General features: G+C 48.1%; 1 protein-coding gene across 6 annotated transcripts in view; it reads right to left on the reverse strand.

Annotated features, from left to right (window-relative positions):
* Positions 1-13,308, reverse strand: part of SHMT2 (serine hydroxymethyltransferase 2) — a 106,950-nt gene that overhangs the window by 67,785 nt on the left and 25,857 nt on the right. For all 6 annotated transcript variants that reach the window (XM_085873149.1, XM_085873150.1, XM_085873145.1 and 3 more), the window contains one exon: positions 8,232-8,396. In XM_085873149.1, the coding sequence (XP_085729275.1) occupies positions 8,232-8,396 (165 nt within the window). The remainder of the gene's footprint in view (positions 1-8,231; positions 8,397-13,308) is intronic.

The following is a 13,308-nucleotide window of genomic DNA, read 5'->3' on the forward strand; positions in this document are numbered from 1 at the left end:
TGAGTCTTTGGGTCTCTCACTCTCTCACCGCAGGCAGCTCGGTGGTCTTTCTGTTTTTGAGGGTCTCCTCACCGGCCTCTCCTCCCCCCCCCCCCCGTTCTGTCTGAGATATGCCCCAGCCCCCCATATTTCTGCAAGGCAATCAATGTCTGCCAACAACCCCATTCTGATAAAACTACCAAAAATCAAGAATCACTGCTCACCTTCACTCTTTCATTCCTCTTTTTTCCTGCCTTTGGAACAAACTCCCATTGCTCTCTCCAATCCCGCTCTTCCCTCCAGGTCTTCAAAACAGCTGTTCACCACCATCTCTTAACTTCCACCATCCTATACCTTGATCTTTTGTACCCCCGTCAATCCACCCCAAACCCACCTACTTCAAATTCCCTACTTTCCTTGTCGTGCAAGACCTGAAAGTCCCTGTAGTGCCATCATATTTACCCCGTGTATCCCGCCCTATCCCTTTCCCGGATCTCCTATTGTCTCTGTTCCCCACTATTTTGTGCTTCCTTCTCCCACCTTGTTGAATGTTCTGTGTATTAGCTCTTACACGAGCCTCGACATGGTATACAAAAAAAAAAACATACACAAAAAATACCCAACGGTTAAAAAGAAAATGCCACTGTTTTGGCGTGTTTCATAACCCTTCCCTTTCCCACCCACTGCCTTCCCTCCCCCCCCCACCATGCTGCCTTCCCTCCAGCTCCACGTCCCCTCATGCTTAACTCCTCTCCTTTCCACTCCCCATGGACATCTCCTGGCGGCCTCCACATGTTGCTATAATGTACCACATTTCGTTAAATCCTGCACTACCCCTCTCCCCCCCCCCAAGCACTCCTTCTCCTCAAGTCCCACTACCAAATGCAAGTCGAGAACCCCGACCTTCACGCTTACTCTCCCCCCTCCCCACTCCCCCTCCCCCACCCCTGAGTATATAGCAACGTTTGGTGAGGCGTCACTCTCTCCCCCCTTCCTCACCCCCCCTCCTTCCTCGCTCTTCCCTCCCCTCCATCCTCCTTTCTCCCACCGCCCCCCCTCCTTCTCCATTCATATTCCCATCAGCAAAGCATCAGGTAGTATCTGCTAATATAAAATAAATGGCAATTTGTGCTTTTTAAAAGATCATATTTTGCCTTTCCAAATCACGTCTCCTGACGGGGTGACATGGGGTGGACATGGGGTTCAATTGTATTTATATACTGTCCAAGCAGTTACATTTCGATGCAAGGGTCTTCTCAACTGATATAAGTTTTCAAAGTACATCGAACTAACATTTGAAACACATAACCCAAACGATGTGATTGAGCACCTCCAGTCCAGCACATTGCATGTTTGGAATACAATGCACATTCTGGTGGGGATATATATTATTATTGACCTGCATGAAGTATATTAATAAGCTCATCCATAAGCCTTGTGCCATTTCTGCACTAGCATGCTGGCAGTGTGATGCCAAACACTCGACTTATCACTGCCCGCCATGTCTGAGACCAAGTTGCCATACATCCACACGGCACCCCAGGCTGGTCGAACATGCTTTCAATCATGCCCGAATGACATCGAACCTAAAGCAATTATGTTGACTTGGGAATGTGTCACATGTACTCCCATGAAAGAAATTTAACAACTACGACACCGCCGACAGAGACAGCACAAGAACGTCTGCCTCGTGGTTATTTATTAGTCGTGTGGACATGGAACTACAGTGCAGGCTGGCCTTGTCCAATTAGGAATAAATCATGGCATGAGACAATTTTATGTATAAATCTGCACAGTTATATCAAACAAATAGTGCTATGCCACTCCAATTAAGCTCTTTTTTTTTTTTGGAGACACTGTCGAGGCTCGTATGAGAGCTAAAACACAGAACGTACAACAAGGGGATCAGGAGACAAGAGAAGGGAAACACAAAAAGGTGTGGAAGAGATATGAGATCTGTAGAAGGGAGAAGGATGGGGCAGGGTACACAGGGTAAACAGGATGGACACTACAGGGACTTTCAGAAAGGAAAGCAGGGAATTTGAAAGCGGTGGGTTTGGGGTGGAAGAACAGGGGGGGGGGAGAAATGATCATGATTTTGGATGGGGGAAGATAAGAGATGGTGGTGAACAGCTGTTTTGAAGACCTGGAGGGAAGATTGGGATTGAAGAGTGTGTGGGAGTTTGCTCCAAAGGGGGGGAAAAAAGAGGAATGAAAAAGTGAAGGTGAGCAGTGATTATTGATTTTGGTAGTTTTACCAGAAGGGGGTTGCGGGCGGACCTTGAGCACCCTGCGGAAATATGGGGGGGCTGGGTGGGGGTGGGGGTGACATATCTCAGACAGAGCAATGGGAGGTGAGGCCAGAGAGGAGATGGTGGAAGACAGAAAGACCACCAACCTACCTGCGGTGAGAGAGAGTGAGAGACACAAAGACGAAGCCTCATCACGGGAGATACCAATGATCCTAAATGCCTTGGTTTCCACAGTGTGAAGCCGAGAAAGATGAGAGCAGTACTCCATCAGGCTGTGGAAGAAAGCTTTGTTTGTGGTCAGGAGTTCAGGTGGGCCGAGGAAGGATTTGCACGATGGAGGATTCCCAGTCGGCGACTGGCTTTGGAGGCCAGCTTGGAAATGTGGCTTTCCCATGAAAGATCATGGCAGATAGTGAGACCCGGAAGCTTGAATTGAAAGGACTTCAAGAGGATTGTTGAGAAAGTAGATGGGGGAGGGGGGAGTTCCAGATGCTGCTTTCGGAGAGACATCGTGAGAGTGTGAGATTTGTCAGGATTGAAAGACAAGTTCCATGTGTTGGACCAGCTTGTGATATTATCCAGATCTGCAGAGAGTGAAGAGGCTGCTGCTTGCTGATCTGAGCGGTGACAGATGGTACGGCAGAGGGTGGAGTCATCAGCAAAGAGATAAAGAGAATTTTCCAGAGAGTCAGAGAGATCATTGATGAAAAGCAGAAAAGGAACATGGCCAGTACACCACCTTAAGGAACTCCAGCCTGGACAGGAAAAGGGGATGAGAGAACTCCATCAAGGGCAACAAGTTGGCTGCAACAGGAGAGGATGTCTGCAAGCCATGAGTGGAGATGTCCTTGGATACCATAGGAAGAGAGCTTGGTGAGCAGGGTAGGGTGCCAGACCATATGAAAAGCAAGCAATATGTCTAGGGAGATGGCTCTGATTTCATGCCTGTCATTGAGGATCTCCATCCATTTTTGGGAGACCAAAAGCAGCATATCCAGGGAAGAGTGACCTGGTCTGAATCCAAATTGATGATCGGAGATCAAGCCATTGGAGAAGAGGAAGGATTTAATATCTGAAGCAATGATGGATTCCATAACCTTGCTGATGATTGGGAAAGGCTGATTGGTCTGTATTTGCAGGGATCTGTTTTTGCACGTTTGTTATGCAGAGCGGTAATGTTTGCTGATTTCCAAGCAGATGGCAGATGACCTTGAACAAATGAGAGGGTGAATCGAACAGAGAGAGAGTGAGCAAGAGCAGCAGAGCAGGTGTTTAGGACATGTGGGTTGATGCCGTCTGGACCGGTTGCAGAATCAGAGTCGAGATTTGACAGCAAGCTCTCCACCCTGCCAGAAGAAAAGGATACAGCATCCTGGAACAGCTGGCTGGGACTGGGAGAGGTGGGTGTCGAAAGCGATGGGTTTGGGACACAATATGTAGAAGGAAATGTGGAGTTTAGGCATTCAGCCTTTTCACTTGCAGTGTCAGTGGGTACGGAGGTGGAACATACACCAGAAACAGACTTAACTTGACGCCACAAGGATTTGGAGGAGGGAACAGGTTTGAGAGTTCAGACTTGAGATTCGAAAGATGTTGTTTTCTGGCTCTCCTGAGGGTAGACACACACTTGTTCCGAGCTTTGTGGAAGGAACTGAGATTGCCTTCAGTTGGATTGGCCTTTCATGAGGCGAAGGCAAGTTTGCTTCAGGACAACTGCCTTACCACAAGCTTCAGTGTACCATGTGCGGGAGGAAGGGTAGGACAACTGAAGATAAAAATATATAAATGAACGTTTTTACAGCCATTTTTCCCTGCTGTGCAGGGGTTTGGCTTTTTCTTGAGGCAATGTTTTATGGCCGGATGCCCTTCCTGACACCAACCCTGGTCGCCTCTTACGACACACAGGGATATGGTACACCTATTCTAACCGGGGCATACACCGGGACCAGTACACTGGTACTCATTTCGCCGACCTCGGAAGGATGACAGGCTGAGTCAACCCCCTGGTGTTAATTCAGCAGCCAACGGGGCTTGAACTCAGGACCCTGGGATCCCAAGCCACCACCCTAACCACTAAGCCAACACCAGGCTTAGGACAACTGAAGATGAGATGGGATAAATCTGTGCATGAAAGAGAGAGCAAGTTGCTTTTAAGAAACCTCCCAGGATGAGGAACTAGACATGGAAGACCAGTCTAAAAGTTTGATGGCTGCTTGAAGTCCCTGCCAGTCAGCCTGGGTGAAATGCCAGACTCGACGGTGCTGAGCTGGTTCTCTAATAACAGCCAGAGAGATGTCGACCTTGACAAGAATGCAATCAGATTACCCGATTGGAGCAAAGGAAGAACAGCAGATATTTTCAGGGAAAATGGCCAAAATCAGGTCCAGAAGGGATGGGGTACCATAGGTTGAGATCCGGGTCAGGACGTTGACAGAATGTGTCAGTCCCAATGAGTCACAGATGTCTTTTGCTGAAGTGCCTTGTCAGGTGAGAGAGGTACCCACACCCAGCCAACTGGCATGATGACAGTTAAGGTCACCATATATGAGGAAGAGAGAGTTGGGATGAGAGGATAGAAGTTGGTCCATGTTTTCGGAGAGTGAGATGTAAATGGAATCATCATTGATTGGTGGACAAGACAACACACAAATAAACATGAGGTGGGAATGGAGGGAAGCCATAGCCAGAGGTATTCTTGGGAGTGTGGAGGAGGAAGGTCGTGCATAGTGAGTGGGGAATATAGTCTTTGATGAAGGGAGCAACTCTGCCGCCAGGACGAGGCTCAAGTTTGTCATACCAGAGGAGAGAGTAACCAGGGAAGCATACTAGGGAGTCAGAGACATCTTGAGGGAAGAAAGTTTCAGTTTGGCAGATTATGTCTGGTTTGTCAGTGACAACCTGTACGGAAAGATCTATCAGGTTTGAGCAAAGGTTCCCGATGTCTGAAGTCCACACTGTTAAGGAAGAGGGGGGAGAGGTGGTTTTGGGTGTAGGGGAGGGGGTGTAGGACGAGGGAGGAGGTAAAGAGAGTTGTTGAAAGAGTGTGGGGGGTTGCAGAAGACCTAGGGGAGATGGCTGGATGAGGAGGAGAAAAGGCTCAGTGGTGATGGGTCGAGGTGCAGTGGGGGGTCATTAGAAAGGGGATAGAGGGCAGTTGAAGATTGGAGGAGGTGGAGTGATGAGATGGAATAGAGAGGGTGTGGGAAGGAGTCAGCTTTGTGGATGTGAGGGGGGCAACTTTGGGAAGGCAGAGTGAGGTGGAATATTGGCGGGAGAAGGGTGAGAGGGGTGTGCTTTGAGAGAGAGGGAGATGATGAGAGCAGGCAACGCCAAGGTGCAGGAGGGCAACGGGAGGGTAGGGAGAGGGGAAGGAGGAGACTTGATGGTGGTATGTTGAAGAAGGGAGCGGGCAGGGGGAGGTACAAGATTTGAGGGGTTGGGAAGAGGAGGAGGTGTGCTGAGAGGAAGGAAGGAGCATGTTTGTGGTGATGAGCAGTGTACTGGTTGAGAGAGCGAGATATCTGTTCGGTGAGAATGGAGCCCACAGATGTTAGAACACCACACACTTTGGTACAAAAGAGGAGGAGCTGATACTGAAGCAGAAGACAGTGAAGAAGTTCCAAGAGCAGAGGTAGGATGAGGGGCAAGATTGGGGTGGTAAGGAGAGGGGATAACAGGTGAGGGGTTAGGAGGAGGTAGATTTAAATCGGTGTGTTGAATTGACACTGAAGTTGGAAAAAAAAACAAAAGGACGATTTATGGAACACGAACATACATTGCAAATTGGAATTTAAAATTATTTTAAGTCAGAGATGCGATGAAAGATATTACATGAGGGATGCAATAAAGAAGGATTAAGAGAATGGAGAAAAGAAACATTGTAACAGTTGGACTTTTTCGACAAGGGATGAGGGAAAGGTCAAATTGAAAACAGCATTTTGACAAAGAAAAAGAGTCGCGAATTATGATACAGTAAGTCCTCGCTAACCGGAAGTTCGCATATCGTAGTTTCGATTATTCGTAATTTAGTTTTAATGACCAATTTTTCAATTATCGCAAACATTTTATGCCTATCGTAATGTCATTGCAAGGAAAAACGCAAAAAAAAGTTTCAAACTGCCTGCAAAAAACAACAATCACACAGGATGCGCATAAACATACTTTCACTTTACTGCGCATGTACTGTATGCTGTACTGTACGTATTCTCTTCACGCTCGCCTGCATACCTTCCAGTATGAATCCCAAGCGACCCGCAAGTCTTTTGCCGAGCACACCTCGTTTCAAGCGACAACGAAAGGCTGTCACATTGAAGGTGAAATTGGATATAATTTAAAGACATGAACGAGGTGAAGGGACAACGGAAATCGGCCGCGCGCAGCAATCGCTGCATCGACTGTACATTCGATCGTTCAAAGTTCGGCAAAGAGAAAGAAAATATCACAGATTGCGACCAGTTCGAGTGCAACGACACTAACGAGAATGAGAGATGGTGCTATGCACAACATGAAGCGTTTATTATGTGTGTGGATAGAAGATCAAACTAAACGTCGCATGCCTTTATCTCTTGCTGTGATACAAGAAAAAGCACGTAGTTGGTTCGGGCATTGACCCACGATTACGTGATCAATTACTTCTCCAATCATGTTGAGAAGTACTCCAAGGAGAACAACATTGACAACAAATCTTTGCTGCTTGTAGACAATGCTCCTGCCCATCCTCAGCAAATGGAAGACTGGTGTGAAAACGTGCAGGTAGTATTTTTACCACCAAATACTACCTCACTTTTACAGCCTATGGATCAGGGAGTTATTGCTGCTTTTAAAGCCTATTATGTTAATCATACCATGCTGCAGCTTATCAAAAAAACTGATAAGGACAAGCTATCAATCAAGGAGTTTTGGCGAACATACAACATAAAAATGGCTTTGGAAAACATTAAGGATTCATGGGCGGAGGTGAGTGCCTCCACAATGAACGCTGTGTGGAAGAAACTGTGGCCTGAGTGTGTCCACAATTTCACGGGGTTTGCTGATGTTCCGTTGATTACAAGTCAAATTGTAGACCTGGCGCAGGAGGCTGGTTTTGAAGAGGTTGACGAAGAGGACGTGGATGACTGACTGGAGTCTCATGCAGAACCCTTAAGCAATGAAGATCTTATGGAGTTGGAACAGCAGTGGGCTCTTGAGGAAGAAGAAGATGCTGTGACACCTTCATCCGAGCATCTCACCATGAAAAACCTCAGCCAAATCCTCAGCTCGTTTGAAAGTGCCATAGAATTTGTTATCGAGCAAGATCCAAATCTTGAAAGGAGCACTGATTTTAGCTGTGTTGTGAATGATGCCCTTTGTTGCTACAAGGGACTTTATGCAGCAAAGAAAAAGAAAGCCATCCAGCCCACTCTCCATGCATTTTTCAAGCCAAAAGATGCAGCACCAACTCCATCCACCATCCAGGATGCTCCTTCAACCAGCTGCCAAGAGACCGTTCCCGCTGGTGAAGAAAGTGACAGCACAGTGTCAAGTGAAGAAGGGGATGATTCTGCCACTCCGCAAGTGTGACTTGTCCACCGCAATCAACTCCGTTCCTCCAGCCTCGGGGTAAGTCGCCACGACTCGAGGAGTGTGTTTTGTTTATTTGTGTTTCTGTCCAAAAAATTCCGATCCAAAAACACATTCCCCCTTTAACACATTGGTTTCTATGGGAAAATATGTTTTGTTTAACACAGTTTCGCTTATCATAAGGTTTTCCAGGAACGCAACCCTTGCGAAAAGTGAGGACTTACTGTACAATATTGAGAACCACACGTGTGAAAGTGGAAGTTGTAACATTTTAAGAGACCGTTTTTAATTTGTGGCAATTTCATGGCAAACTAAATGGCAATCAGAGAAACTAATCAATTTGTCTTAACAAGATTCTTACGTACACACACGTGCACACAGATCACTGTGTTCCTGATGGAGCTGACCAGGCTGACACACATAGCATGGCATGTCACTTACTTCAGAGGCAATAAGCTCGAGGCCTCGGCACTGCCGGTCCTTCTCCTTCTTCAGCAGTTGCCACATTTCATTGTCACTCTCAGCCAGGCTCTGCTGCCCTGTCCAACCTGCTGCAGTGCGCCAGCTCTTGGTCAACCCAATCAAACTGAAGCATTGTTTCGTGGACTGAAACAAAAATATAAACAAAAATCTTAAAAACAATAATCCTATATTCCAGAAAACAAGTGACTACTATTGAAAGATTCCTCCAAATGCATAAAACAAGCTCTTCAAACAGTTGCAGTCAGAAAAACGCCTTCGAAAATTAAAAAAAAATCCATTTAATACATTGTCCACACCTTGGGGAAATTCTTCTGGATGCGACTAATGAACATTACTCGATCATGAGAGTGATGTTCACTTGTTGCGAGCATACATTTGTGAAATAAACAAACATTTTCCAAACAAATTCAATCACATTAGTTTCATTTCATGCATTATTATAATACTCCAGTGTTCAGAAAAATGGAATTTTTAAATGGATGCAACACATTAATCTTCTGAACGGACAATGGGTTATTAACAGTGAACAAAATATTTCTGGTATAAATACAAAAAAATTGCAAATTTGGACTGTCAATAAACTGTATTATTGTACTGCAACATATTGTTACGTTTGAGGGGGGGGTATGCATTCAAAGGGTAATTAGGATGTTTAATTAGGTATGTCATGCTGTTCGAGTTTACCAGGATCTCGATGTAATAAGTAGTAATTCAGTGGTGATAAGTTGTCTAGTAAATGTTCATTTCTTCAAGGCGGAAATGATAAATGTCACGTAATTAGATAGGGACACGGGATAGGGTAAGTGTGTCTGCGTAAACCCCTTTTGGTATTCTCTGAAGACTGGCCGTGACGTCACAGGACAGTACAGAGGATGGCTCCGCCCCGTGATCACGATTGGCGGAAGGCGATGGCGGTGGGCCAATAAACGGCTCGATTGGGAGTGACGAGGATGAAGGATAAAAAGGTTCTGTTCGGGGTCAAAAAAGAGGAAGAAGAAGATTACAACCAGAACGATCGTGTTTTTTTGGTGTGGAAGCTATGGCGGCAGAGAGCGTCCTGGTTGCTGTGCTGAGTCGATCGTGCTCTTGATCGTGTCTGGGAGCCTTGCCGAGCCTCGTGCCTCGCCTCGGTTGGCTCTGGGGTTCTGCTGACTCGGAGTACGGGGTCGGGCAGCGGGCGGACCTGCCTCCCTCTCCTGCTCGCGGCTTGGCGCCAGAACTGGTTGCCTGGCGGCTATGAGCGGACTTGGGCCAGGGCCAGGAGGTTGACAGCACCGCGGTTTCTCCTGCCCCCCCCTGACGAGAGCAAGGCCAGCTCGTCCGGCGCCGATCCAGGGACAGTTGCGTCCACACCACGGTCCAGCCTGACCACCAGAGATAGCTACGTTGTGTGTGTGTGTGTGTGTGTGTGTGTGTGTGTGTGTGTGTGTGTGTGTGTGTGTGTGTGTGTGTGTGTGTGTGTGTGTGTGTGTGTGTGTGTGTGTGTGTGTGTGTGTGTGTGTGTGTGTGTGCTTGGCGCCTTAGAAGGTTTGAGATCTCTTTATTCATTGGAATTGTCTGTGTTTTTTCCCCACGCCCGATCCCACACCATCCCATCGAATCGCCCCGGATCCCTCTTCTTGCCGAGTCTTGTTATTTCTGGTAATTATAAAAAAAACAAATAAACATCATCAACTCAGTGAAAAGTGACTCGTGCCACCTTCCTCGTCCCATTTGCGGTAGAGCGATTAGAACCGCCATGTTTGGGTTATAAATAAATAAATCGCCTCCATCGTTTCGGCTCATTCTACGTTGGCGGGACTGTTCAAGTCCCGTGGACGTCACATTGGTGTCAGGGTGTTGGATGTTCGAACCCATCTAAATTATATACCAAGATTAAAATCTCGCCACGAATTGGAATATAAAATTACTACAGAGAAGCGCGCGAGCGCGGGAAAATTTTGGCGGGATTTTTCAAATTTAAATTAATTGGCGGCAAACGGGACTTCTGCACCATGGCGGATGTGCAGATGTTTGAGGAGGAAGGCCACGTGTCTGGCAGCGAGTCGGGGGAAGAGGGGAGAGACGGGGGTAGGGTTGGAACCTCCCCCATTCCGAGTGTGGACCGTGCTTCATCGCCCGTAACGGAGCCGGCAGCGCCGGAAACCGGCACGATGACGATCTGGACAATGTTGGAACGTTTAATGAGTGCAATTACAGCACAGGGGGCAAAAAATGACGGCACAGGGGGCAAAAATGGCAGAAATGACGGCACAAATGGAAAATCAATTCGTGACACAGAAGGCAGAAATGACAGATCAATTGGGGGTGATGGGGGTACAGTTGGGTGCACGGATTGATTTAATGAGGGATGAATTGGGGGAAACGATGGAGAAAATGAAAACTGAGATGCAGGAGTGTGTGGATGTTAAATTGGGAGAAATACAAAGTAAATTCGAGGATAGATTGGAGGAAACAAAGGTAGAAATTACATTGGAGGGGGAAAATATACAGAAAAAATTGGTAGATAAAATTGATGCAACGAACATTCGGGTTGATAAAGTGGATGAAAGCCTGGAACGTCATCGTGCCTGTGTGGATGCTCGTATGCAGCTGCAAGTTGAAGAGTGGGGAGAGCTGAGGAAGCAAGGGATGAATTTGGCGGAGGAGGTAAAAGGATTGGAGGTTTGTTTGGATGAACAAGATAAAATTATGAGCCAAGATGAAGTCTTGGATAAAGGCCTGGTAGAGCCGTCTTTTGTAAGTAGAGTGTCCGGGTTGGTTGAGGAGCAGCTACAAACTCGCGACGGAGTCTTGGAGGAGGTTGTGCGGGCCCAGAAGATCCTGCGGGAAGAGGTGAATCGGTCCATTCAACGTTTGGAACAAGAGGCAAAATTGACCCATGAGACCCTCACCACAAAACATCTTTGGCCACAGTGGGCTCCGAAATTGGATACGCAGCCACAAGGGTGTTTGATCCCTGGGCTGGATTCGGACAAGGGAGAAACTGAGAAGCGGGCCACCGTAAAAGTGATCCCCCTGGTAAATTTCGACGGGTCAGGGAGCGTTGAAGCTTTTCTGACGCAATTTGAGTGCATTTCCCGACTAAACGGGTGGAATGAGCGGGAACGTACAGGGAATTTGGTGGCAACGTTGCGGGGACCAGCCGCAGATGTGTTAAACGTGATCGCGGAGGGGATGTTGACCAGCTCCCACATTTGTGAGGCGTTGAGCCGTCGGTTTGGGTTCGCGGCAAACTGTGATCTGGTGCGGGCCCAGCTCCAGCACCGCAGATTAAAGCCGGGTGAGACAGTGCAGGAGCTGGCACAGGACATTTACCAATCAGTCAGAATCGCGTATCGGGACCTTACAGTGGAGGCGTGGGACAGACTGGCACTCGAGAAATTTTTAGCTGCTCTTCCTGACCCTGAGGTCCGAGCGCTGGTGGAGCTACAGGATCCACCCACCGTTCACCGAGCGGCCGAGTGCGCGGCCAGGCTGGCCTCGTGGAGTCGGCCGGGTCGGGTTCCAGAGAGGCCATCGGTGACGATCCGACAGGCGGAGATCCAGGATCAGGGAGGGGGGCTGGGAGAAATTGGCATTACCCAAATGTTTCAGGAAATTTGCCAGAAACTGTCAAGTTTGATAAAGGATAATCCGGTAGTTAGTGCGCCAAAGCGGCGGGGTCCAGCCCAGCCAAGAGAGCAATTCGATTATGGCCGAGGGGGCCCGGAACCGGAAGAGACATTACACCGATACCCACGGGGGCCTTTTATGGGGAGTTGTTTCCGGTGCGGGCGAAGAGGACACATGCAACGATATTGCCGGTACCCGGCGATAGAAGGACCCTCCAATAGACTTTTAGACTCGGAGAGGGTGAATCCTCCTGCTGAACCGCCAGGTCTATCCGAGATGCCCTTTCATAGGTCGGGTCCGGAAATCACTGTCGGGGGTCGGGGAGACTAGATTGGGCTGAGCATATACGGCCATGCTCGGCTGCTGAGATTGTGGCGAAGTGCCCTCCTTTGGTGAAAAAAAATATATATATATATGAATTGTGGAAAAATTGGCATGGGTTTGTAAGTTCTGCTGGATTTTAGAGTGACAATCGGGACAGTGGATAATTGGAAACAAAGCGGGCACGAGTGGCTGTCCAATGGCTGGTGCGTGGATCGGGTGAGAAGTGCTGTGTGAGTTGTTTTAAGTGAAGAAGTGAAATGTATGGTGCACACATTGTTTTTTTTTATTGGGCATGGTGTGGTAACAGGGAAGGTCATGGTCGGTGAAGTGTTAGAAATGCAGGTGTCACATGTAAGGCCAATGGGGTGGGAGAGTCATGTGGGTTTTGTGGGTGGGGATGATGTGCTTGTCCACAGGGATTGCTGAAGCTCACGGTGAGCGTGAATTGCGACCCCCTTCAAGGAGATTCACCACCTGGTGGCTAATGGTGACAGTGTCTGGAGGCAACTGGGAGAGGGTCTGGTTGGGCGACCAAGGCGGGTAGGACCTTGGCGACCCAGGAAGGCCAGAGGAGCCAGTGAGACCCCTTCCAGAGTGTTGTACGGGATTAGAGCTGATGGCTACCAGGGGGGAGGGAATCAAAGGGAGCGGGGCGGAGAAGCGTCCGGGTTGGACTAAAGCTTACCTGTGGGCATGGTTGCACCTGAAATGCCCCCATCATCTTGTGGTAACCCACCCCACGGCCATGACGGGATTCAGCCTGCATGATTAAAATGAGGACCATGACCTAGAAATGTGATGATGACCATGGTGTGAGTGTTGTGAAGATGTGTGAGTCCCACTCGATCCCGCACAACTTGACAGGTGCAGCAAGGGCATGATGTCCGCATAATTTTGGGGCAAGCAAATTTGAAAATTGGCTCCCCAGGTAACGCTGGGTCTATTAGCATCCACTGGGGGAGGCGGTCAAGTGTAAATATCCTGTGAATAGTGTCGTTCAGGCTTAAAGTAGGAATATAAAGTATGTGTTGTGTTTTTTGTGGAACCTTTTGTTTCCCCTCCCCAGATCACTGGAAGAGTGCTGGGCAGGAGCGAT

This window comes from Eptatretus burgeri, chromosome 3 (genome assembly GCF_056783735.1).
Source record: "Eptatretus burgeri isolate ZD-2024b chromosome 3, Ebu_testis_v1, whole genome shotgun sequence".
NCBI classification, from domain to species: Eukaryota; Metazoa; Chordata; class Myxini; order Myxiniformes; family Myxinidae; genus Eptatretus; species Eptatretus burgeri.